Source organism: Telopea speciosissima, chromosome 3, assembly GCF_018873765.1.
Source record: "Telopea speciosissima isolate NSW1024214 ecotype Mountain lineage chromosome 3, Tspe_v1, whole genome shotgun sequence".
Classification (NCBI taxonomy): domain Eukaryota; kingdom Viridiplantae; phylum Streptophyta; class Magnoliopsida; order Proteales; family Proteaceae; genus Telopea; species Telopea speciosissima.
This window is the reverse complement of record NC_057918.1, coordinates 61,989,137-62,015,510: the sequence shown is the minus strand read 5'-3', so window position 1 is coordinate 62,015,510 and position 26,374 is coordinate 61,989,137. Positions and strand designations below refer to the sequence as shown.

Sequence of the window (26,374 nt, the reverse complement as noted above, 5' to 3'; positions counted from 1 at the left end):
TGTGATTTGTCAGCATAAGAAGTTATGAGAGTAACAAGAAATCTGAAACCTGGAAGAAATTAGGGGAACCACAGGTAAAAAAAAATTGAAGAAATCTGAGTGGTGATACTGAAATAAGAAGATAAAGAGACTGAGATGATAGTAAAGGCCAGGAATCCACCTGCACTACAACTTGGAATCTACCAAGTAACTGAGAAACCACTCAGGTTGTTCTGAATCCGCATAACCACAGTTGCAGAAAACTGAGAACTTCAATTGATCAAATTGTGGGGGAGGCATAGGCCTTGACACATTATTATAAAATTTGACGGACCTAATCAGGACTAAGTTAGGAACTGGACTCAATCCTGAACTGAAAAGAAAACAGAAACGAAACAAAAACTAAAGAACGCCAATTGACCAGCTAGAATGGAATTCGTATGCCACCTACGACTTTTAACAAATAATCAAAACAGGACTGGAAACCTACCAACCCTTAATCCTGCCTTAATACTATTAATTAATTACAATCTGAAAATTGAAATAACTCTAGCTAAATAACCCAACGACCAAACTCACTTGAGACCCCTACTAAAGCTAGGAATCTTCAACAACAGGCAGTTTCAGCCTCTTCTTTCTCCTGTTTTTAGCATCTGTATCTGGACCAATCCATAGATTCCTTTACCTAGACTACTGACCAGGAAAACTGTCTTTTTTTCTCATATTTTTTTTGTTTTGAAAATATTTTGAAAGCGTCTTACCAAATTTTATTCCCAGCTAAAAGCCTTGTAAAAGAGAAAATTTCAATTAAATCCTACTTTTTTTGTACTGATTTTATTCAAGGATTTTCCTTTTATTTGGTTTTTAGAACAGAATTAAAACAATAAAGCAGATTAATGTGTATCAAATGCAGTCTGACATGTTGTAATGAAGGATAAGTTAACCAGGGTCCCTCACTTTCATAAAAATACATGTCGAGTCATCAAAGGGAGATGCTGTTAGGAAATCAACTGGAAGTTTGAGTTAACAAAATAAGCGAGTTGAAAGTTTCATAAAATTACATGATTGTCATTTCAATAAAGGAATTTAGTTGCATCCTTATAATTTTTCTTCAATTTGGACTGGCATTTAAGAGACCCCCACTACTTGTTTAGGCTTTAAAACTGACAGATTAGATAGGGGCAGGGTCCCTAGCCATGCTCCTGATGTGGCAAGTTGTGAAGGATACTGATCCTCACAACTCACAAATGCTTGTGATGATAGTATAAGATTAACTATTCCTTCGTTATTCTGAATTATTTTTTAGTTTCTTTATGAAATGTTCTTGCTTTAAGGTTTCAGAGATGTGATGAGGTATATCACTTGTATTGATCAATGTAAACTATTATGCTAGCATTTATGCAATTTCTTTTGTCATAATCCCTAGGTGTAAACTTGTGCTTATCCTATCTCTTCCTGGAGCTTTAAGTTTTTAAAGTCTCCCTTCCATTTCCAGAAATTTCGCAATGTTTTCATGGACTTGTGAAAAAAGATAATAACTTTAGTTATGTTGTTTCATGGTTTCCCATTTGCTAAGAAATACATATGGTTAGTTGAAAGTGTAACCGGTTAAAAAACGATGATTAATGATGCAGAGTAATTTACTGAAATATATTTTATTCGAAGAGTGGTTTGCCTTTCTTTCTTTCTTCCCACCTATTAACCTATTCTTGTATCTGTGTTTATTTGCCTTTTTTTCTCCCAGGAACCATCTTCTCCTAAGGCTAATGAATCCAAGGGCGATTCTCCAAAAATGAGATTGCAGGAGATGCTGGAATCAGATGGCAATGTGGTAAGCTGGAAACTAGTCACAGAGTACTCCTTACTCTGCTAGATTTTTATTTTTTTTTAAATTTATGCATAAATAACAGAAATTCTATTGATTTGGAAAGGATGACACACAGCACCTGGCAGGGCCATTGCTATGCCAAACATTGACAATTTATACTAAGCACAAAAACAGTAATGCAAGAACATAAACTGAACTATTTTGTCAAGGATAAAGCTTACCCTTAACATAGAAAAATACGGGCATAGTTATCAAGGCGGCAAGGTGACCATGGCGTTGGAGAGGGTCTAAAATCAAGCCGACACCACCAAGGCGGCAAGGGGGTGCCTAGGCAACCAAGGAGCCTGGACGCAAGGCAACGCCTTGATAACTATGAATATGGGTACAGTAAGAAAAGGGATATTGATACATATAGATATTAATCAGACTTAAAACTCAATAATACTAAAACTATAGCTTAAAAAAGAGTCAAATAAAGGTAACTTCATGTCAGCCCAATTTCCTCAGAGTCTTTCTAGATGGAGTTTGGTGCTTGGGGTTTCAGTTCAGTTGTTTGGAAAAGAAGAAGAGGGATGTGGAGTTACGATGATTCTGGCCAAGAAGGGAGATGAAACCCTTGAAAATGGAGGGATGCGAAGCCACTAGAGACAGGAGATTGAGTTCAGGGCATGGGTTTCAATCGTTTGCTAAGTAGAGGAAGATGGAGTTCAGCCCCTGGGTTTTAAGTTCAGTCGTTTGAAAAAGAAGTGGAAGATGAAGTTTGGTGCCTAGGATCATGTTAAAGACTAAAAACTGTTTTTTTCCCGTTTTCAAACCCTTTTTAGTTGCATGTTTTTTGGCTTTCATATAATACATGTTACCCTAAATCTAACAAAAAACGTTTTGTTTCTCTTTATCTTTGAAAAATTTGAAAAAAAATCTTATTTTTCAATGAAATGGTGCGGCAAGCGTATTATATGCGAATAATATGTGCATTTACTAACTAGGGCCCAGACCTCCATTGACTTCTCCCAGCCAATTGCTCAGAACATAGTTCAAGGTTTCGGTCGAAAACTTGTATTTTTTGTTTCTGGGAATTTCAATGTTGGGTTTTGGGGGCCATATGGCATAATTAGGTCATGAAACTTGTAGGACAGCCTATTTTAGGGCCCTCTAAACATAGTGGAACCTTTAGATTTTAAAAAATACACCAAAAACATTGTATACATTCTCTGATTGTCCTATTCCACACAATCTTTAGTACTAGAAGACATATAATTCAAGTAAAACAACTGAAGTAAGCATTTGGAATGAAAAGACATCAATTATAAACCATTTCATTGTATGGAGGACGAATACAACGAGTCAAATATATCAGAGTCAACAATACAAGCAACAAGTCACCCCTATACCCATCTTAGAGTCCTAAACTCCAATATTGAAACGAGTGCCGGTCTGGATCAAAACCACTAGTAAGTTGTTGCTGCCGAACCAAGTTAGCCTCCGACTGTATCACATTAGCTGGCCATGTCATAGTATGGAGGAAGAATTGCTCGAAGTCATCCATAGAAGCGATATAAATGGAATCCACAAATTGTAGGTACCCTAACTTAGGGCATGGATCTCTGAACCGTGCAGAATTTGAGTGAGAGCCACTGCTACTGGATGGTGCTTGTGGAACTGGAACCGACATATTTGGGGGCTGGTTATGAGAAGTTGCTGTCCGTAAAACCTGACCCAGTACGTGACTGACCCTCATACTCAGAGGCCAAGGGTAATGATGATGAAGACCTAACCTACCCAAATTGATCATATCCAGTATAGTGACTATAGTCGGAACTGGTGCTCTCCGTGCCATATCCGTATGGCGGTGCATGCCACTTCTCCCCATGCATACCATTCTCCATAGTCATGCCTCCGAGAGTGTCAATCAAGCTCCTAACATTGATGTCCATTGACTCCATGCTATCCTCCTCAGGTGGTGGTATGAATTGGTGACGCAGGCTTCTCGAATAGCCTGCATGATGCAAATTTACTACAAACTGGGCTTCTTTTTTAAAGAATCAGTCTAGGGTTGGGTTATATACATGTTGAGCTTTTGATCCCATGGGTTTTCTATGTAATAGGTCACTTTTATGGACCTAAAGTATGGGTAATAGGGTTGCATTCGGGATTAGTTATTTTAGTTCCATACTTAGTTTTATTTTGGTGTTTTTGTTCATAAATTAAACTGGTTCAACCAATGGTTTGATTTAAGTAATGTTATTAATTTTCTTTTAAGTGTTTAGTGGGGCTGGATTAGGTATCTGTTTTGAGTCTATTTTAGTTTCCTAGTTAGTTTAGGTTACTTAATAGCCTAAGGATTGGTTTAGGCCTTTCCTTTTTAGTGTAGGAGTCTATCTTTGAGCTTTTTATATAAGGTTGTAAGGGGGGCAGGTATTGAACACGAATTGTGATATTAATGAAAAGCTTTTTGCTGCTCTTTTTCTTCATTGAAGATTTTTGTCTTGTGTTTGATCAAGGCTGGTGGGATTGGTGTTTTTCCAATCGACACCTTGCGGTGTGAAGCTTGGGTGGTTCATTCAAGCTCTCTTTGTTCTTTTGAAGCCCTATTTTCAGGTTCAATTCAAGTTTTGATTTTTATTCAAGATCTACAACCCTTCAAGCTGCTGCCCAAGAAATTCTGCAACTACAGTGTGTTGAATCATCCCCAACCCCAACCTTTCTTATTCTAATCCTTTACAGCCCCAACCCTAGTTTTCCCCTCTTTTGTATCTTAAATTTCCCATGACCTAACACCTGCACAGACCAATCCACCCATCAAAACCATAACAGAATTTCCATCTCTGCCCCTATAGCAGTCGATCCAAACCCTAGCTCCATCCTCACACTCTAAACCCTAGATTTCCCTCTTTTCCTCTTTTCCAAAACCCGAAACCCTAAACCTAGTTTGCTGCCTATTCAAGTATACACACTTCCATCCATCAAAACATCTCAGGACCTTCATTGGAAGACTCCCCTACCTCAACTTGACATAACCCATACATCAAACCCTAACCTTAATAAAATCCTAACCCTAATTTCACCAAAAACCCTATTTTTGACCTAGCCGATTCACCTGTTCATAACAGATCCTAGTTGACTAGCTCCTAGTTTGACTTTTCAAACCTAGGACTACATTACTGCAAGCCTGTAGTGTGCAGGCACATGTACTGTGGTCCTCATCCTATGTGGAATGAGTAAACTGAGTCTCGCTAGTGAAGCGCACCAGCTCCGGCTCTTGCTGGTACTTGTACCTCTCATGCATTCTCCCATTATCTCCATGCCCATCATCCTCATCACCCCCATCACCCCCATCACCACCATCATTACCATCACTAGAATGTGACCACTCAGTGATGTAGATTCATCACCGAAATGGGCTTATTTTATTAGGAATTAGTCTAGGGTTGGATTATATATATATTGGGCCTTTGATCCCATGGGTTTTTTATGTAATAGGCCACTTTTATGGGCCTAAAATATGAGTAATAAGGTTACATACTGGATTAGTTAGTAGATTTCTTTTTATTTGCTCAGTGGTCATGTGATCACTTAAGTGATCCAGTGACTTGGTTAAGTGGTCATGTGACTATTTAATTGTTATTTAAGTTGGGCTGGATTAGGACTCTATAAGTCCAACCATGTTTTGAGTCTATTTCTTTTGTTATTTTACTTTCCTAGTCAGTTTAGGTTACCTAATAGATTAAGGATTGGGTTAGACCTTTCCTTTTCAGTGTAGGAATCTATTTTTGAGTCTTTTATATAAGGTTGTAAGGTGGCCAAGTATTGAACATGAATTTTGATATTACTGAAAAGCTTTTGCTGCTCTTCTTCTCCATTGAAGATTTTTGTCTTGTGTTTGATCTAGGTTGGTGGGATTGGTGTTTGATCTAATTGATACCTTGCGGTGGGAAGCCCGGGTGGTTCATTGGTGGGATTGGTGTTTGATCCAATCGACACCTTGCAGTGTGAAGCCCGGGTGGTTCGCTTCAAATTCTACTTCTAATTTCAGTCAAAGATTCAATTTTTATTCAAGTTCCTCCAACAAGCTGCTGCCAATAATTTTTTGCCATTACAAGTAAGTGGAAGCATCCACATCCCCATCCCCATCCTTTTTCTTCTAATCCTCTAAACCACCAAACCCTAACATCCCCCCATCATTGAACACCATCCCTATAACCTAAATTCTGCCCAGATCAAACCAGCCAGCAAAATCCCTCCTTTTTTAGTTCAAACTCTCCACCCCTGCCCCTATAGCTCTCGATCCAAACCCTAGCCCCGTCCTCCCACTCTAAACCCTAGATTCCCCTATTTTACAATTTTCAAAAACCCGAAACCCTATATTGCTGCTAATTCAAATCAGCATACTTCCCTCCATTAAAACTTCTCAAGACCTTCATTGATAGACCCCCCTACACCTTCCTAACATAACCCCTACATCAAACCCTAACCCTAACCAAATCCTAGATCCCTATTTTGACCTAGCCGATTCACCTGTACATAACAGATCCTGGTTGTCTAGCTCCTAGTTGGTCTACTACCAATCTAGGACTACATCACTCGGGGTCCTCATCAACCTTGCTAGCTTGAGACACGGAAGGTCGGGGTGTTTGCGAATGCACACGGACCTGGCAAGATGCCATATGCTCTTCCACATCGGTACCCATCTAACTAGCTATCTCAGGGTCGAGCACTTGGGCCTATCCCCAGCCTGATCCATGATAGGGTTACCTCGATCCTTCACCCACTAGTATAGGGGATCCTCCTCATCATCTGTGTCAACTTGCAAAATGTTGGCAAGCTCGATTGGATTATTATCACCCTGCATGCCTAGCATATGTCCTGCATCTTCAATCTCATGTTATAATGCACGAACGCCAACTACTCCAGTCATTTGTGACAGAATTAGTTCTGCCTCTTGTTGTGGATGAGTGAGAATGTTCTCCAGTTGAGCTCGTATCTAGAGGTGGAAAAAGTCTGAGAGAGTGCCTTGATTGCTATCTTTCTCAATTTAGATGCCTCTTTCTCATAGAGTATCTACTAGTTGGCTGCATTAGAAATTTAGAATATTATGATTATTTATAGGTAATGAATTCAATAGAGACAAAATGAAAAATAATGCAGTGGACCTACCAGGGCTTGCGGATTCTCTAGCAGTCACTACGGTTGCACTACTTGAACTCGCAAGAGCATCTCTGAAGTTCTTTATCTATACTTATTTCAAGCATGCCTTGCATTTGTACACAATAGAGTGGTTACATACCTTATAAATTAGTGACTACCTATCACCTCATTGTTGCATTTTGCCTGTATATCAACATTAGGCTCCAACTTCGCCACCACATTTTCCATTGCTTCTAGCAGTGATTCATCAACCAAGGTTACGCTTGTACTGATACCTGGGATTGAGATAGTATGCTGATAATTACATAAATAACTTGTCAGTGATTATGGATATGTAAATAGAATGTAAATTAACTTAGTATCTTTTGTTGGAATATGTAATCCAGAATACCGTGCGGGTATTCTGGTCCTTTTGGGGTTAGTTTATTTATTATGTTATTAGTTTATGTCGGCTATGTGGGTTTTAGTCCCACATCGCCTTGTTTAGTCTATTTGTAATTTCCCCTCTATTATAAATAGAGGGGCTTAGCTATCAATTAATTAATTCAAGTATTTTACAACTTCCATCTTCTCTTCTCTCTTTTCTTCTCTCTAGAGTTACTGGTTACAGATCCTAGGTTTTCTACATGATATCAGAGCACTAACCAGTTGCCGGTTTGAGAGTCGTTTTTAGGTTTCCAATTTTGTATGGGTTTCATATACTGAAGATGAGTATTTGATGAAAATCAATCATTACCACTACTGTTTATGCTTCGCTGTCGTCTGTTACTCTATCGATTTCTAGTTGCTGCTATCATCAAAGATGGATTTGGTTTCGAAAGGTGGTTTCCTTCCGATAAGTCGAAAGGATTGCCCCCGAAGAACAAGGGGTTCTTCTACCGCCTTGCAATTTTCTAGACGAGGGAAGATTATTTGCTGTTGTGTCGAATCTGCTGTGGAAGATTTCTGGGTCTTTTCTACTGCTGCTACCGCTATCATTACTACTGGTTGATAAAAATCCTGTGGCTGCTATCTTGCGATTCCAAATACCAGAAGTGAATCGAACTCCATCAATTTATCTGCTGCTATTTTGTTCGAATCTCTGCTGCTGGTATCATACTTGTCTATCGTTGAAATCGATTCTGCTACTGGTTGGTTTGTGCTCCATCGATATTTATTTGCTGTTCTATTCCGCTGCTGCTATCGCAAGTTGCGATCTATTTGCTGTTTCGATTGCTGCTGTTTTCCTTGGATGTCAAACCCTAGTCAATTTCTGGTTTTTATGTAGCAACATTGTGGTTTGGGTTGCTGCCTGAATCGATACCCTGCTTGTTCGATCTCAGAAGAAGCTTGATATATTGTGGATTTGCTGCTTGCGATTTGCTACTGGTTGTCTTTCCGCAATCGAAGTCGAAGGTTACCGCTGGTTGTATGGTCTTGATTTCTGGATACATGGGATCGTTTGCTTCTTCTTGATTTGCTGCTCTTATGATTCTTCCAGGTTCGCCGTATTCTGTTGGGACTGTTCCCCTGGTTTCCCTTGGTTATCGGATGAGTAGTTGCCGTCCCATTCTTCTAGCTGGTTGCGTGACTGTCCATGGGTTGAAGACAATCACGTTATTTGTTTTTAGTTTCCCTTTTATTTAGTTACCATAAATACCCCTATCCTTGCCTTTTATTCCCCCATGTCCCTTACCTCAACTTTGCTTCCAAGTATACCCATGGTCAATAATTATTAACCCCTTTCATATCCTTGGTTCTTTGTCTTACCTAGTAACCCTTGAAAATTCTGGTTATTTACCAAATAGCCACTCTCCATAGCCATTATTTTACCAATTGCATCCCATTGCTTTTTGTTTACCAAAACCCCTTACAAAATTCTGGTTATTTACGGAACTGCCATTATCTTTTAATACATTCCCCTATTTGACTACCCAATTGACCCTTGAAAATTCTAGTTTATTACCAGTTTTCCCTTTGGCTTGGTTGGTATTTAAAAATGGATTTCCACCGAATTACAGCCATGCCATCCTTTTTTTTTTCCAACACCGTTCCCTTTCAATAATTCTAATTCCCTTCATATCCCATACCTTTGGCATATACCCATAACCATATTGGACGATAATGGTATTCTCTAATTTGCCATTTCTTCCTTTTTCATTACCCTTAGCACCTCTTGGAAAATTTTGGAATATTATGTTTTTGCCCTATCTTTTACATCATCTTTGTTATGTCCACGTGTACTACACGTGAGGGGGGGATTATGTACAATACACCTGCAGACATTGTAGAACGCAGAACATGCAGGAACATTGGTGCAAAACATAGAAGATCAGTTTTCTCTACCTTTGCTATTGGGTATCCTTTGTTATTGGGTTGAGTTTGCCGTAAAGGGGAGATTGAAGTATTGAAGAGTATTGAAGATATTTGGTTGTTGCCTATTTGAGGATTTTCTTGAGATTGAAGTATTGGAGTTTATTTGGTTGTTGTCTATTGAGGATTTTCGTTGGGTTGATACGGTATTTTTTCCGCTGCCTGATTCAATTTGTTTTTCGCTGCTTGCTGCTCTAGTTATTTCCCTTCAAGATTCTATGTCACTACGACAACCAGAGATTCATCACTGGATAGCTATTGAAGGTCGTTGAACGCTGCCTTTTTTGGAAGACATTCCAGTCCCGGTTTGCTGATCATGTCTGTCCAAGTTTTGAAAATCTAATTTTTCAAGTTCTTAAAGGTTTATTTGGGAGCTGTATTCATATGTCAAACTGGATTCTGCTGCAACTTAGTTTTTTCCCATTTTGTTTAAGTTGGGCATTAGTACCTCATATGCGCCAACTTGAGGGGGAGTGTTAGCATTATTATGGAGTTCTTTTTTTTATTTAGTTCAAGCTGGATTTTCCTTCTTCTCTTATTTGTACAATCCAGCTTGAGGGGGAGTGTTGGAATATGTAATCCAGAATACCGTGGGGGTATTCTGGTCCTTTTGGGGTTAGTTTATTTATTATGTTATTAGTTTATGTCGGCTATGTGGGTTTTAGTCCCACATCACCTTGTTTAGTCTATTTGTAATTTCCCCTCTATTATAAATAGAGGGGCTTAGCTATCAATTAATTCATTCAAGTATTTTACGACTTCCATCTTCTCTCTAGAGTTACTGGTTACAGATTCTAGGTTTTCTACATCTTTCACTAAACTTATAAAAATCAACAGCTCTATGTAGTGGTTGCATTAAGTGCTTCTTCCTTCGGTCAACGATTTTAAGACGTCTTCCCACCTTGAGGTATTATAGATCTTACGTGATCCTTCATTAGCTCCATAGTACCATACCGGTGTGGCAAGGTAGGCTTCTTCTCTGAGTCTAACATCCTCAGTACCCTTACCATTGGGTCCAATATAAGAAGGACCTTCGTCAAGTCTTGCCAGAACTAGTCACTAGAGATGGTCACTTGTGTTGCTTTACCCCCTGGCAAACCCGACTCCCTCCAACTAAACCACTCCTGATAGCAAGCCAACCATCTTTGTCTGAAAGCTCTTCAATACAATGTAGTTGGTGCCAAATCGAGTAATGCCAGGCCTCACCAAATCCCTTCGCTCTTCTCCCTCAATAATTGTAAAGAAGACCCATGGCTATAGACAAATGTGGTCACCTGTTTTGCCTACTCGACCAAACCCGCTACCAGGGATTTCTTTCCAATGTCATTAAGTATGAGGTCAATGTAGTAGGCCGACATGGTCTCCAAAAGAGGTGGATCTTACTGCTGCTCCTGTTCATCAATCTCTCTCCTGCCTTCTTAAAGTTACTTCCGTTTTCTATCACCACTTGGACAATGTTCAGTGGCCCTACCTCCACCACAACTTCCTTCAACAACTTGTATATAGACATTGCATCCTTTTGTCCTTGGATGCATCAACTAACTTTGGAAAGACAACCTTACTATTACAATTAGGGCTGCAACAGGGTCGGGTTGGGTCGGGCTTTTTGAAACCCCAGCCCACTGAGTCCCTTTATCTAGGCCCAAACCCGCCTTGACCCTGACTCAGGGTCTTAAAACCCTGACCCTAACCCTGACCCTGACAGGGCCAAGCCCAACCCTAACCCGCCCTGATTGGCCTTGATTGGGCAGCGTCGGGCCGGGTTGACCCTGATTGGCCCTGACCCTGACCCTGACCTTGACCCTGACCTCTTTATTATCATATAAAAAAAAATAATAAAGAGATTTTTATATGATAGTCAAGAAGAGGGAGAAAAAACGAATAAAAAATTCTGATTCACAGACTACGTTCCCCATCTAATCTGTCACAACTCACAAGCAACATGAGCTGAAAAGAGAAGATATACAAGGGGGTTTCGGCTATTCCTTCCAACCGAGAGAACCAAGCCTGTTAGGCTGTTAGAGTAGTAGCAGGCTAGCAGCAGATCTACACTACAAAAAAAAAATAATAATAAAGAGATTTTTATATGAAAGTCAAGAAGAGGGAGAAAAACGAATAAAAATTCTGATTCACAGACCACATTCCCCTTCTTAGAGAACCAGATTTAAATTAAATGCACAATTTGAATGAAATGAAAGAGATTCTTACAGGAATGTACTTGCTGCAAGAGAAAGTTGGCGAGGGAGGGATCCTTAAGGAAACTGCCACTGCAATTGAACGAAAATGGAGAAGAAGAAGAGGAACCGAGTCGTTGCCGCTGCAACCGAACGGAGATGGAGAAGAAGAGGAGGAACCGAGTCGTCACCGTCGCAGTCACCGTTGAGGAGTTGAGGCTTTGAGTCTTATAAGAAGGTTCGCCGGCGATCGTAGATCGGAGATGGAGAAGAATAAGAAGATGATTGGGGTTTGGGGGATGCTGCGGCTGCTACTCTGCTAGGGTTCGAATAAAATGGGAAAAGAAGAGGTTAAGAGAATGAGATTCGTTTAAACTTTTAACTTTTAAGACTTCTTTTTTTTTTGTTAGAATTTTAACTTTTAAGACTTTTCACTTGCTTAGTTGCTTAAGCCCAAAAAAAAAAAAAAGATTTCACTTGCTTTGGGGTTTTTTAAATAAACTATTATTAACTTTGAGTTTTGGACTGGTTTCTAAAAAAAAAAGAGTTTTTGATCGGTCTGGTCATTTTAAAATTTGACATTTAAATCATAAATGGACAATTGAACCAGGTTTTGATTCAATCAAGACGAGTCGCCTAAGTTGATTAAAAAATTATAAAATCTGATCAAGTGTCATGGACTCATGGACATTCATCAGTTGTCAATTTTAGAAAATGACCAAACCCGGTGTTGGTCAGTTTAATTTTCCCTTGAATAGGTGATTTTGTTCTAATCCAAAAAATAAATAAAATTACTGAGTTAGGTCATTTATGATTAGTTCTCTCTTACTCTTGCTCTTTGCTTCTGTGACATACTAACATCAGTAAATACTAAGTAGTAACATCTATGTCTTACTTTCCTCGATTTCCCTTGATGCTATGGAGGTTGATGCCTTGATGGGTATAGACTATAGACTATAGGGTATAGAGTATAGACGTATAGTACTATAGTAAAGCACTAAAGGTCTAGAGCTAAACCAAATATGGTTCTGAATCGACTTAAGTCGCAATTTTATTAATTCAATTCTCTATTGACATGGTTTGATTTTAGTATTTTACTATGGATAAGTTCTGATTCTTCACCGACGACATTGTTGTCTACTTGTCTAGGCGTCGCCTTGTAGATCACGGTTCTCGACTTCTCACCTTTCTTATTTATTTATTTATTTTTAATAAATATAGTAGGAAAATCATGTCTTATTTGACATGACTCGTCTTTCAAGGAAAAAAAAAAACCCTAGTGAGTCAGCCTCATAAAACTCGGTCAAGATGAGTCACATTTTTTTATTTTTTAATGTTATAAATATGATTATATATGATTATATTTATAGCATTATATGACTTGAACAATTTATGACCCTCGTTGGCTCGTTGCTATTGGTCGTTTGCCGAGTTTATGACTCAGGTAAAATACCGAGTCTTATTTAACTCGACTTGGGTGACTCGCCCCAAGTCAAAACCCGATTTTCCAGCTATGCTTTAAATTTAAAGTTTAAATAATTATTATTTTTTTAAAAGGTTTATGTCCATTTGATGAAGTGTAGCCGTACAGATTTTTTGTGTGTGAGATTCATGGGATCATCCACTATTCCACTTTCCATTCTTTAATTGAAAAAAAAAAATCTTGAAACAAAAAAGGGCAACAAAATACAAAGGCTGGATAGCCCTAATTGCAGCCTTGCGGGAAGGTTTTTGGACAAAATATTTTGCATCCGAATAATTGTCTGCATATAATATATATATTATATTATTTATATAATATATATAATGTACTTAAAAGTCTAATTTATGAACCCTTATTAGTTGTTATTTGTTACATTAATAATTTCTTATATAATAGAATATCATATTATCATTATACATAATCAGGGTCAAAATCAAGGTCTAGATCAGGGGTCATCATCAGGGCCAAGACCAAGGTCAAAATCAGGGCAAAGATCAAGGTCAAGATCAGGGCCAAGATCAGGGTCAAAATCAGGGTCAAGATCAGGGCCAAGTTCAGGGCCAAGATCAGGGTCAAAATCAGGGCCAAAATCAGGGTAAAAAATCAGGGTCAAAATCAGGGCCAAAATCAGGGTCAAAATCAGGGCCATAATTAGGGCCAAAATCAGGGCCATAATCAGGGCCAAAATCAGGGTCAAAATCAGGGCCAAAAATCAAGGCCAAAATCAGGGTCGGGCCGACCCTAGGCCTCAACCCTGACCCTACCTAACCCTGACTCAGGGTCAGGAATTTTTGACCCTAACCGGCCCTTAGGGCCAGAAATCTTAGCCCAGGCCCTGTTCGGGCTCAGGGCGGGCTAGGGCGGGTGTGGGCCGACAGGGCCAAACTTGCACCCCTAATTACAATAGACCATGGAGTTGATGATGGACTGTCTAGTTGGTCCAATCCAACTATCACACATAACAGTAACTCCATAGGTCTCCCATGTCCCTTTTAATATGTCAATGTACTAATCTTGCTTTCAAACAAATTCAAGATTGCTTAAATCTGATTTATATTGAAGGAGTTATGTTTCGATCAAACCTAATTTGGTGTGCGTGAATGCTGTCAAAATATTTTTAGACATCAAAACAAATGAACATTTTACCGCACTTTTGATTTATAGCAATGTTTTAATATATTAAGATTTATGGAATTTATAGATTTAAGAAAAATCCCAGCATTTAAAAGTTGAAAATTGCACCTACCGCTGAAAATCCAGTTTTTGTTCTTCACCGGGGGGGGGTTGACTTTTTATACTTTTGGAATTTATTTTTTAAATATTTTTATTGGATTCAAATAGGGGGTATTTGCTTATTTATGAATAATATCTTAAGTAAATGATAAAAACATTTACTTAAATGATTAGGCATAAATAAGTGACTGTCTTGGTTTCTCACTAAGTCAAACTCCTATTTGGACTTTGATTTTTCAAAATCTAATAGTGCCATTGTGTTTAAATGGCCTAAAATAGGCTGTATACCAACTTTCATGACCAAAGTAGGTAAAAAACCCATTGAAACCATCAACCGAGTTCAAAAAAACAAAAAAATTGCACCAACTCGCTTAGATCTCAGTCCAACTCGGTTTTTTGGCTGGGTAAAACCAGTACCGAAACCGAGTTCTTGAACCATGGCTGTACCTTGCCTGTATATTTCTCAAAGATAGCCTATGTTACAAATGATTAGTACTATAAGATTCAAAATATAAAGAAATCAAGTAAAATATGCAATTACAAGTGATAAATGGAGAAACTCATTTAATAATATTAAAATTTCAAAATTACATCATAAGTGTACAATTATTGACTTCACATTAGGTGCAAATAAGCAAATGTCCCTTGCCCTTTCTCCTAGTCTCCTACTCTATATCGATACCACATAGAGTTTCGGGCGGGCTCGAAAGATGAAGAAGATTGCTGCCTCCGAAGAAATCATTCCTCTGACTTAATCACAATAGATGGCCATGTCATGGTATGTCGAAAGAAATGCTCAAAGTCCATCACCACAGCATGATATGTCTCATCATCCACATACTCTAAGTACCCCAACTTCGGATATAGATCACAGGGTTGGGAAGATGATGCATATGTGCCTCTACTGTAGTTGCTTGGTGGACCGAACTGATAGGGCTACTAGGGGGGCCTGGGTAGGAGATGATGCTATCCACGAAAGAGGCCACACCCTATGATTGATCATCATGAGTAATGCGGAATGTAGATGATGCAGAGCCTTGCTGATCAAACCTACCATACCCATCATACCACTATACCAAACATTTGATGTGTTTGTGGGAAATGATGGTGCACGCCCTTGTCCTTGCTGCCTGAAGCCACTACTATCTTCCAGACTGAAGCCTCCAAGTGTGTTAGACACAGAAGAAACATCTATCTCCATGTTAACGCTATCATGTTCCACATCTGGTTTAAACTTGTTGCACGGGTCTCTGGTATAACCTGCACGTGTGGGGGATGTGCACCATGGTCGACATCCTAGGTAGCATGATCAAACTAAGTCACTACTATGAATCAGATAGGCTCCGATTCTGGGTCTGGCTTCACCTCTGCCTGGTCATACTCCTCACGAAGATCACATATCTATCTCCACGACCATCATCATTTCACCACCGTTGTCTCCACCAGTAGAGGGTGATGGTGTGCGAATGTGGCTACTGGATTACAACCAGTCAACATTGATGTAGATCGAAGCATGAAGACCAAAAAAAAAATGTGGTACTGTTCACGTGAACAGTACCACAAGGCACTGTCCACGCGATATTGTTTGCATGAACAGTGATTTGGGGGCTAATATGGACTGCTGGCATAGTGGAGTTGATTTTTAGTCATAGTTGTCAAGGCGTGTTGCCTAGGCGACGACTAGGCATCCATGTGCCTTAGACGCCTTGGTCACCTAATTGGTGTCACCTTGATTTTTGGCCCTCTCCAATGCCTTGGGTCGCCTACACATGGTGACAACTATGTTTTTGGTGTTATAATCATTATTAGACACTTATTTAGATTCCTATTTGAGTTGTAATCCCAATTGGGAATCCTAGTTAGAGTCTAGTTTCTATTTTATAGGTTTTATTAATTAGTTTCTTGCTCAGATTACGATTGAGTTGTTTTATTATAATTATAAATACATGTATGTGTCTGAACAGAAAAGAGAGAGATTTAAGAGAAAAGAGCTATTGATGAAGCTGTGAGATGCGGCAATTGTGAGATACCGTGGGTGATAAGCCCTGGGTGAGAGGATGATGAACTGAGATAGCTGATCCTATCCCCCCTTCTCTATACCTTTCTTCTTCTTTCCTATCCTTTGATGTTCTTCTTTCATATGTAAACAGAAAATATCAATAAAAAAAAGAGTTTCAGTTAGTCAATTTTGTTCTTTTATTGTTTTGTTCCTGCTGCAGTCGATCTTCAGCTGGTTTCCCTGGTTCGAGGTCAACTTCGCATTTGTAGGCTTCTTCTCGGAGTCGGCCATCCTCAACAGTTTCATCACTAGCTCAAGTAATGCGAGAACCTTCTTTAGGTCCTCTTGTTGGTGTGATTCAATCCCCCAAAGTGTTTCTGGAACAAGGCTCAGACCTTGGAGAGAAAGTGGTTTGATTGCTGCAGGCAGTAGGGCAGAAACAGATCTGCAGGAGGGTGGTTCGATTCTTCTCTGGTGATGTTTAGCAACAGTATTATAAGGCTTGCTTGGGGAGCAGCTTCTGAACTTCAGTATTGATCAGTTGCAGCAGTTGTTTGGAGAAGCTGGATCGCAGGAGCAGAAATCCCTCAATGAATGAAGTGCTCAGCAGCAGCAGCAGCACTTGGATTTGTTTATGATTGATTCAAGTCTTCAAGAGTATAGGAGCAACAGCAATTGGTGTCTCACAGCAGCAGTCACTATAAGGGATTGAACAAAGGTGAAGAATAGAGGAGGAGGAGAAAAGACAGAAGAAAGGGGGTAGGGGAATGGTTCTCTCAGCCTGGGTTTCTCACCCACAGCTATCCCAGCTGTTGAAACACGAAATTTCTCCCATAACCAATGGCAAGCTTGGCCACAAATTCTATTCTCCAAAATCTGCTCACTCCTTACAATAGGGGCCTATTAATAGCTTAGGCAAGCTTACAATAAAAATAGAAACTTTCTAAAATAGAAACTAACTTAAAATAGAAAGTAGGGAAATAGAAACTACTAAAACCTAACTAAAATAGAAGGTAACTAAAATTAGAAACTACTAGGCTTTATAGTTCAGCCACATGCAAGAATAACTAAAATAGAAACTAATAAATTTAGTAACTAAGTACTATCAAGAGAATAGTAATAAAATAAAATCAGATCTTCAAGTCTTCTTGCAGCCGGTCCTCTTTCTTGTCAAAGCTTGGATTCTCATGTGGTCCCCACCAAGGATCTTCTAATAATATTCTCACTAAGGCAAAATAAGGGGCTGTGATACTGTTCACATGAATAGTAACGTGAACAGTATTTTGGCTTCTTTTTCTTCATATTTTTATCTACATCAATCAGATACACATTCATTAACTCATAAACAGTGGCGCCTTCACTCCCTCCCTAGCCTTCCCCATAGTGTCTAACATGTTCTGGTGGTAGGGCCCCTCAGCGGCATGTGTTGTGATATTCCCAGGTAGACATTGAGAGGGGGTGAATCAGTGCCTTCAAATTTTCTCTTCTAATTTGCTCCTTGATATTCACCTCACTTTCGCTGCTGATGGCATATACACTGATTGGCTGGGGCTATCCCAAGTTTACTTATCTTGCACACACAATCACTGACTCAAACACATAGTCGTGTGCACATCCACCCCGCTACCACAAAGTGGCCAAGTCTACCAGATTGTGCACACCCATCCTGCAAGCATACACAACAGTCCAATCCACAGATACAATCATAGCGCCACACACAATATATGTGGTTCGGCAAGTTGCCTACATGCATAGAGCAATGTTCTAGTTGGGCCTCCTATATTGCTTGATACACATCACAATTCGACTGCTGCAACAGTCCATGAGCTACTGCTTCTGCTCTTGACTATGCTCCTACACAGTCTAGGGCTACAACCCCAATCTTATGAAGCTCCAACTTGATAGGTCATACAATGATTGAAATGAAATTTGAATCCCTCTAATTTCAAACACTTGCTAGGCATTCAACAAATTACAACCTAGAAATTGAAATAGGGATTTGCAAACATAGATTACCTCTCCCGGGGTAATCTAGGTTTGCAAATCAGGAGAATCTCAGCTAAATGGCTATATGCATAGTTGTCACGGCGTCTAGGTGACCCAAGGTGTTGGAGAGGGTAAAAAAATCAAGGCGACAACAATTAGGCGACCAAGGCGTCCAAGGTGCTTGGACGCCTAGGCGACGCCTTGACAACTATAGCTATATGGATCCTTGCCCTCCAATAGGCTCTATCCGAGGTCATACTTGGAACAAGACCTAGACTATGCTTGTCCTTCCTTACAATTTCTCCTATGGTCAATTTAGGCTTGCCCCTAGCTCTTTCAGTTCCTTCAATCGGGATCATATCACTCCTCCTTATTGGGGCGTTCCTAGGCGCCCGTTGAACATAACCATACCATCTCAAGCGACTCTCTTGTAGCTTGTTATTGATTGGTGCAACTCCCAAGTCAGTTCATTCCTTACTTTATCCTTCCTAGTTTTTCCGCACATCCATCTTAACATCTTCATCTCTGCTACACATAGCGTCTCAATATTACACTTCTTAACTGCCCAACATTCTGCCCCATACGTCATAGCTGGTCGTGCAACAGTCCTATAGAACTTTCCTTTAAGCTTTAAAGGAATACGTCAGCCACACAACACTCCACACGCTCCTCTCCACTTCATGCATCCTGCTTTAATTCTCTATAAAACATCATCCTCTATGTCGCCGCCTTTATTTATGATTTACCCTATATATCTAAAATAGTCACTTTGCGGTATCTCTCTTTCCTCAATTTGTACCATGTTGGTAGCCATCATAGTATGACTAACATTACACATGATATACTCCGTCTTCATTCTGCAAATCTTAAAGCCGCTTGTTTTAAAGGTTGATCTCCATAACTCTAACTTAGTGTTAATCCCTTCTTGTCTCATTCACCAAAATGATATCATCGGCAAAGAGCATACACCATGGGACCTCGTCTTGAATGCTCTTGGTTAAGTCGTCCATGATAGACGCAAATAGATAAGGGCTGAAGGCTGATCCCTGATGTAACCCAATTGTTATTAGGAATTCCTTGCCCTGACCTCCCACATATCTCACACTAGTCACACGCCCTTATACATATCTTTAATTACATCTACATATTTACTCAACACCCCTCTCCTCACTAGAACATGTCGGATTAAATTCTTTAGGGACTCAGTCATAGAATTTTTCCAAGTCAATAATGACCATATGGAGATCCTTCTTGCTATCTCTATATCTTTCCATGAGCCTCCTCAATAAGTAGATAGCTACTATCGTGGATGATGCAGATAAGTCACCTCAAGGGATTCTTTTATTAAAAATAAGCTTTAGGTTGGGTTATGTAGGTGTTGGGCTTTTGATCCGATGGATTTACTTTGTAATTGGCCAATTTAATGAGGCTAAAATAGGGGTAGAAAGTAGGAAAACGGGATTTGCTTCATTAGTTTAGTTAGAGTCCTGTTTTGAGTCTATTTCTTTTATTATTTCACTTTCCTAGTCAATTTAGGATACCTTATTAGTTAAAAATTAGGTTAGGCCTTTCCTTTTTAGTGTTTTAAGTCTATTTTGGAGTCTTCTATATACGTTTGTAAGGGAGGCCAGCATTGTACACGAATTTGATTAATGAAATACTGGCTTGAGCCTTTGTGAAAATCCTGAGATAGGATAGGTGAGATGCCCAGGCGAGGTAGCCAACCCTTCCTTTCCCCCTTCTATTTTTTTGTTTTTAAACCTGCAACCAAGCCATCAGGTGTGTATTCTGGAGTTTGCATCAAGGTTTTGAGATCCAAGAGTCATTCAACACCACTGGTTCGATTGTTGCGATGTCTCTTTATTCATGCGATTATGTATTCTTGATTGCTGCTTCAAAGCAAAGCAAGAGTGCAGGACCCAAGGGCGAGGTTAGAGAATAGTTCTTCGTTTACTGCACCTCGGTCTGCATATTAATTTCTTAACCAAGAGCTAGCTTAATTAAAGAAAAAGCAGTGTGTCTTGCGTGCCATAGACTTCATCAGGTCTTTCTTCATATTTTGAATTTTGAAATTCATATTCATTCCCTGGTCCTTTCGAAACAGATATTTCAAAACCTGCTGGAATTGAAAAAGAAAATTCCTACCCAGGTTACAAAATTGTGGGTTTATATTTTTTACTTCTCTTGTGTTTACCAATTTGTCTCTTGGTTATCTTTTGAGATCTCACCATTCTTGTTCTTTGAGATCCCATTGTTCTCTTTGGGATCCCATTGCTCTCTTTCTCGTTCTTTGGAGATTTTCTATTTGATCCTGCCTGGGATTAGACCTACTCTGGTTCTAGTCTTACATGAGTGGATCTACTTGACATGAAGCCAAATTGGTTTACCGAGATATGAGTCTCTCTGCTCAAACGGGCTTCAATAACCTTCTCCCAAAGTTTCATAGTGTGACTTATAAACTTAATGCTTCTATAGTTATTGCAGCTTTAAAGATCACCTTTATTTTTGTAGATTGGGACTACAATGCTTCTCCTCCACTCATCTGGCATCTTCCTTGTATTCATAATCCTGTTAAACAGATTGGTCAAATGACTGTCATGGTAAAACCCAACAATATCTTGCACTAATATTACGACTATCGAACTCACATTGGGTTGGCCATTAAAGTTATTAAGCATGCACAGTTTATCCATTCTGAGTAGCTTACTGCCAAAAGCATTTTGAAGATTGATCATTCCTAATTTTATCCTTCCTGGGTTTGCCACTCATCCATCTCAACATCCCCATCTCCCCTACACTTAGCTTATCTATAGAAGCGTCATAGATAAGCTAAGTTTAGCGGAGATGGGATGTTGAGATGGATGAGTGGCAAAACCTGAAAGGATAAAATTAGGAATAATCATATTAGAGCTGGTTTGGGAGTAGCCCCGATTCAAATATAAGCTACGAGAAAGTCGTCTGAGGTGGCGTGGCCATGTTCAACGGAGGCCTTCAGATGCTCCAGTTCAGAGGAGTGATTTGATTCAGATTGAAGGTACTAAAAGAGCAAGGGGCAGGCCTAAAATGGCCCTATGAGAAGAAGTGAGGAAAGGCATGCATAGTTTAGGTCTTCTTTCTAGTATGATGTCGAATAGAGCTGATTGGAGGAGAAGAATCGATGTAGCCGACCCCAGTTAGTTTGTTTAAGACTTATTTGTAGTTGTTATGTTCCTTGTTTTTTTCAAGGATCCATGTAGCTGATCCCATTTAGTTGGGATAAGGCTGAGTTATTGTTGTTGTTGTATTTGACATTCATCTTTATTCATATGGAAAATCATTGGGTGCAGTAATGATGCTGTTGTCATAATTTCTATGTGAGAGTTATGCTGTAATTATGAAATGGCATATGAGATATATGCTACTGTTATTGTTGTTTTGCCTTAAATATATATTGACTAAGTTATGTTGATGGTTCTGCAGGTTATAGATGGGTTGGACCCTGAAAGAAAGCATATCGAACTAGAAACTTCAGTTGCAGCACAGACAATCTATTCTAAATGTGTGAGTTCACATCTTTTTGATGATGATGGATGCATTTGTTTTTTCTTATTTGAATATGAAAGACCATTTCAATTGTTATCTCGATTAACAGCGGATTGATTAAACTAGTTGAATTATTTGCACTGTCAAGACTTTTCACATTTATTATATGAATCTCAGATTTGTAGACGCCTTCTTCTTCCACTTGATCTACATCTCTATTTCTGGAAGTTGTTTGTCTTCAAAGTGTCATACAATATTGTTCCTATACTATTTATTGTTGTATATATCAGGCTTGCATTTGACAGATTTGTAGAAAATTTCAATCTGAAAAGGAACTGATTGGTTACCCAGGCACTTCCGATTGCTTCAGACCTGTGTCTGACTTTAAATGTAAATTTGTAATTTTAAAAGCCATAGCATGACATTTAACTCTAACAATGTTCCATTTACATTTTTTAATTGTCAAATATACTGTGTCCAGGACTGTAAACTTGATTAAAATTTGTGGATCGTAACATGGGTATCATGAACCAAAAGGAATAGGTGGTGTTTATCAATAAAGCTAGGGATTCTAGGATTCTGTGAGGTTTTGTGATGATATAGTATCATACCTTATTGATTGGGCTTTTGCTTTTCAAGAGTTTCAGGACATTGAAAGATCTGACATGTGGACTCATTGGTGACTTGGTGGTCCTTTGCATATTATGAAATCTAATCTTATTTGGTGTCGCAAGGGGTGTTTTTGTCATTATCTTTGTATTTATGTCCTTTAGTGTAACTTACACATAAGTTTATGTCTCTTTGTCTTTTATTGTAATTCACATTCCTTTATTGTTATAAAGGTTCCCCCCTCTCACGATTAGAGATTATTCCAGTTTTCTCTAGTTGTGGGGTGTTGTTCTCTCCATTTCCTCCTCTCCCCTTCTACTTCTACTTTCCTTCTTCCTTTCTTCATGTGCAGGTACTGATTTCAAGTTCTAATACTGTCACATGGTATCAGAGTATTGATTTCAGTACTTGTTCTCTTTTTCATTCTGTTTTGAGTGCTTGTTAGGGTTTTTCCCTAACTTGTGGTGCACAGCCACCTATGCTGTTTTTGTTTGATAGAACCCTAGTTTCATGAACATGCACAACTAGGGTTTCTTCAAGTACTACTGTTCAAGATTTTAGATCTCGGTTTCGCCAGGCCACGAAACTGAGTTCTGGCGAGATCTCGCCAAGATCTCGGCGAGTTGGTGTATTTTTTCCCACCTTGACTCGGTGGTGGGTTTCGGTGGCCATATGGCCAAGATAGGTCCTGAAACTTGACACATACCCTATTTTAGGCCTTCTAAACACAATGGAAACAAAATGGTATTTTGACTTCGGACCCTAGGTTGGTAGTATACGACGTAGGTGAGTTCTACCCTAGGCTATCCCACACAATATGTAGAACACATATAATTAAAGTAGATGTGTAAAACAACTTATTAAGTATTTAGGAATTAAAAAACATCAAACCATAAACCATTTAAGCAACATCAACAACAACTCAGCCTTATCCCAAGTCCCAACTACATGGTGTCGGCTACATGGATCGTTACAAAACAAAGTAGGGAAAACAGAGGCATGAAGAACATAATAGAAGCAAAGAGGTGAGAAAAGTGATAGATGGAAAAATGAAAAATCAGAGTAAGAGGAAAGAGGCAAGCCCCGAAAATCAGGAAAATCTCAGCTACCTGGTGTCAACAACGTGGATCCTTGTGATGTAGGATAAAACATGAAGAAAAAGAGGCCAAAACACTGTTCACATGAACAATGCCACAGCCCCTTATTTTGGCTTGGTGGAATATTATTAGAAGATATTGTGGGGCCCAATACTAAATCATGTGAAGACTTTTTAGAAGGGTCAATTTTGTCTATGTGTGGGGATTTAGAAGTTTAGTTTAGTTTAGTTTCTAATTTTAGATTTAGAAAGTAGGCTTAAGTTTCTATTTTTAATTAGACTTAGTTTTTATTTTGTAGTTTCTAATTTTGTTCCTTGCATGTTGGCTGAACTATAAAGCCTAGTTTCTATTTTCATTAGGTATCTATTTTTAGTAGTTTCAATTTTTTTTTAACTTGAGGTGCAAGCTTAGCCCTCTATTAATAGTAAGGCTGCTGTAGCCATTCCCCGTGATTTATCTCAGTTGAATAAAAGTTATTTTCCTGCTGCAAGCATGGTTATTCTCAAGTTTGATTGTGAAGCTTGAAGGGCTGAAGGAGCCTTGTTGGGAGAGCTAAATCGATCTATCCCCCCAACCTTCTATTTCCTGTCTTCTCCATCTTCTGTCTCTCCATCTATCTCTGAGTACTGCTGTGATATTGAGACTGCCCAACCATCCAGAAAACCAATCGGGTGTTGCTGCTGTTGCTGGAAACATCCTTCCCTCATTGTGATTGCTACTACTGGGTGTGCCTTCGACTGGGGCTGTTGCTGCATCTCTGTAACTCTTTTGGCTGCACCTTCTATTTTCATTCTACCCCCATAACTTCACTTCTACCCATCAGAACTTCATCAAACTTGCAGCAGAGCCTTATCTCCATGGATCCTACACTCGATCCAAGTTTGATCACCATCACATGGCTGGTTGGGCCTGCAGAGAATTAGTTTCTATTTTGGGAGTTGCTGTCATATCTTCCAGCTAAACAATCAGAATCAATTGAAACTTTCAGCAGTGTTTCTACCCTATACAAGCATCATTCGATCCAAAGCTGGGAGAATTCCTTTGGCTGGTTTGGTTGATTTCATATATTTTCTAATTCTGCCTCTTGTTTCTATTTTGGATTTATGGGTTTATCGATCCTGCTGTAGAGTGGTTCTTAACTGAACCCCTTCTAAATTACCTTGCCCTCCAATAGGCCCTATCCAAGGTCATACTTGGCACAAGACCCAGACTTTGCATGTCATAAACCATTTAAGCATTAGGCATCATATTCATAACCATACATGGTGATGGTTTGACAGTTTGTTAATAATTGTTAGAAACTTGGAAAGAGACATAAATTAAACAAATACAAGTGTAAGTGTGTAACAAGTCCTACCATTTGAGAGTAGCTAGTACTGAATGAGTGTCAGTGGACATTGTATCACATATAAAAACTACATAGTCAACAAGTATTGATCATGAGTCTATGTAAAAAAGCACCAAAACCCTTTCTTGATGTTGAAGCTTCAATCTTGAATCTCCAAGCTTTAATCTTCATTTGAGGTGAGATTTACCAAAAAAAAAAAAAGCACCAAAACCCTCACCTCCAAGTGTTTTTTCTTCATAGCAGAGCGAGAGGCGAGATTTCGAGTTGAGGTAGAAATCTCGCCTAGAGGGTGCCTTTTTATAGCTTGGTTTTCAACCGAGTCGAATCGAGATCGAGATCGAGATATACCATGAGATCTCGACCGAGATATTGCACAAATCCTGTATTGCCTACCATCTCGTCTCGAGACTTCACGAAACCGAGTTTTTTTCGAGATCTTGTACCATGCTACTGTTGTGAGTACTGGATGAGTGCTGGTCTGCGTTTATGAAGAAAAAGTCCACTTGATGATGTTTTTCATTTGTGCTAGGGTTTTCTGTTTTGTTACCTGCACATGAGGGCTTGACCTATGATATTTTTGGTGCTGTTGATATATTCTCCTCCTCTGGTAAGTCGAGTATATCATTGTGAGTACAGTATTGAGGATTGATCATTGATCTTGCAAAACCCTAAATTTTTGGGAGATTTTTCAAGAACCCTATCTCTGTGGGTTGATAATTGTGAAATTTTGGGGATATATTCTCTCTATATTGGAGTGTCTGTGTTGTCAAAATTTGACCCCTAATAATGCAAATTCGACCTCAAACCAGGGAAACCAGCGGGAGATCGGTTGCAGCAGGATCAATACAATAAAAGGAATAAAATTCAATAACTGAAACTCTTTTTTTATTGCTATTTTCTGTTTACATATGAAGGAGAACATAAACGGATAAGAAAAAAGAAGAAGAAAGGGATATAGATGGGGGGATAAGTGGGAATATGATCAGCTATCTCAGCCCATCATCCTCTCACCCACGGTTGCCGCATCTCACAGGTTCATCCATAGATCTTTTTTCTTCAATTTCTGTCTCTTTTCTGTTCAGCCACATACTTATTTATAATAACCCAATTTCAAAGCAACCAAATCCTAATTTGAGTAAGAAAGTAATTAATATTCCTATAAAATAGAAACTAGACTCTGACTAGGATTTCCAATTAGGATTGCAACTCAAATAGGAAACTAAATAAGTGTCTAATAATGATTATAACACCAAAAATCAACTCCTCTAACCCAGCAGTCCATATCAGCCCCCAAATTACTGTTCACGTGAACAGTAACTCCCCCCCCCCCCCCCCTTTGGTCTTCTTCATGTTTCGATTTACATCACCTAACATACAACCCTAACCCTATGCGATTTTAGGGTTTCTAAACCCTGCGATTTTTTGGGTTTTCATACCCTACGGTTGCTGTTTCTGGTGTGTTTGGCTGACGTTTTGTCCTTTTTGGTTCTGTTCTGGTCTTCTTTGCTGTTGGTTATCACTTATCAGTATTGGTTGTGCATTGTCATTTGGGTATTATTCCCTTGGTTATGAAGTATTAATCTTTGTGGTCAGTTGCTTCTGGGTTCTTCTCTGTTATG

At 39.1% G+C, this 26,374-nt stretch overlaps 1 protein-coding gene across 5 annotated transcripts in view; it reads left to right on the top strand.

Moving 5' to 3' along the window:
• Positions 1-26,374, top strand: part of LOC122657110 — a 65,351-nt gene that overhangs the window by 11,255 nt on the left and 27,722 nt on the right. For 2 of the 5 annotated variants that reach the window (XM_043851888.1, XM_043851889.1), the window contains exons 4-5: positions 1,724-1,810; positions 21,639-21,719. In XM_043851888.1, coding sequence (XP_043707823.1) covers positions 1,724-1,810; positions 21,639-21,719 — 168 coding nt within the window. Of the gene's footprint in view, positions 1-1,723; positions 1,823-21,635; positions 21,720-26,374 lie in introns of all 5 variants that reach the window. The other 3 variants (XM_043851887.1, XM_043851886.1, XM_043851890.1) reach the window with 2 other exon arrangements.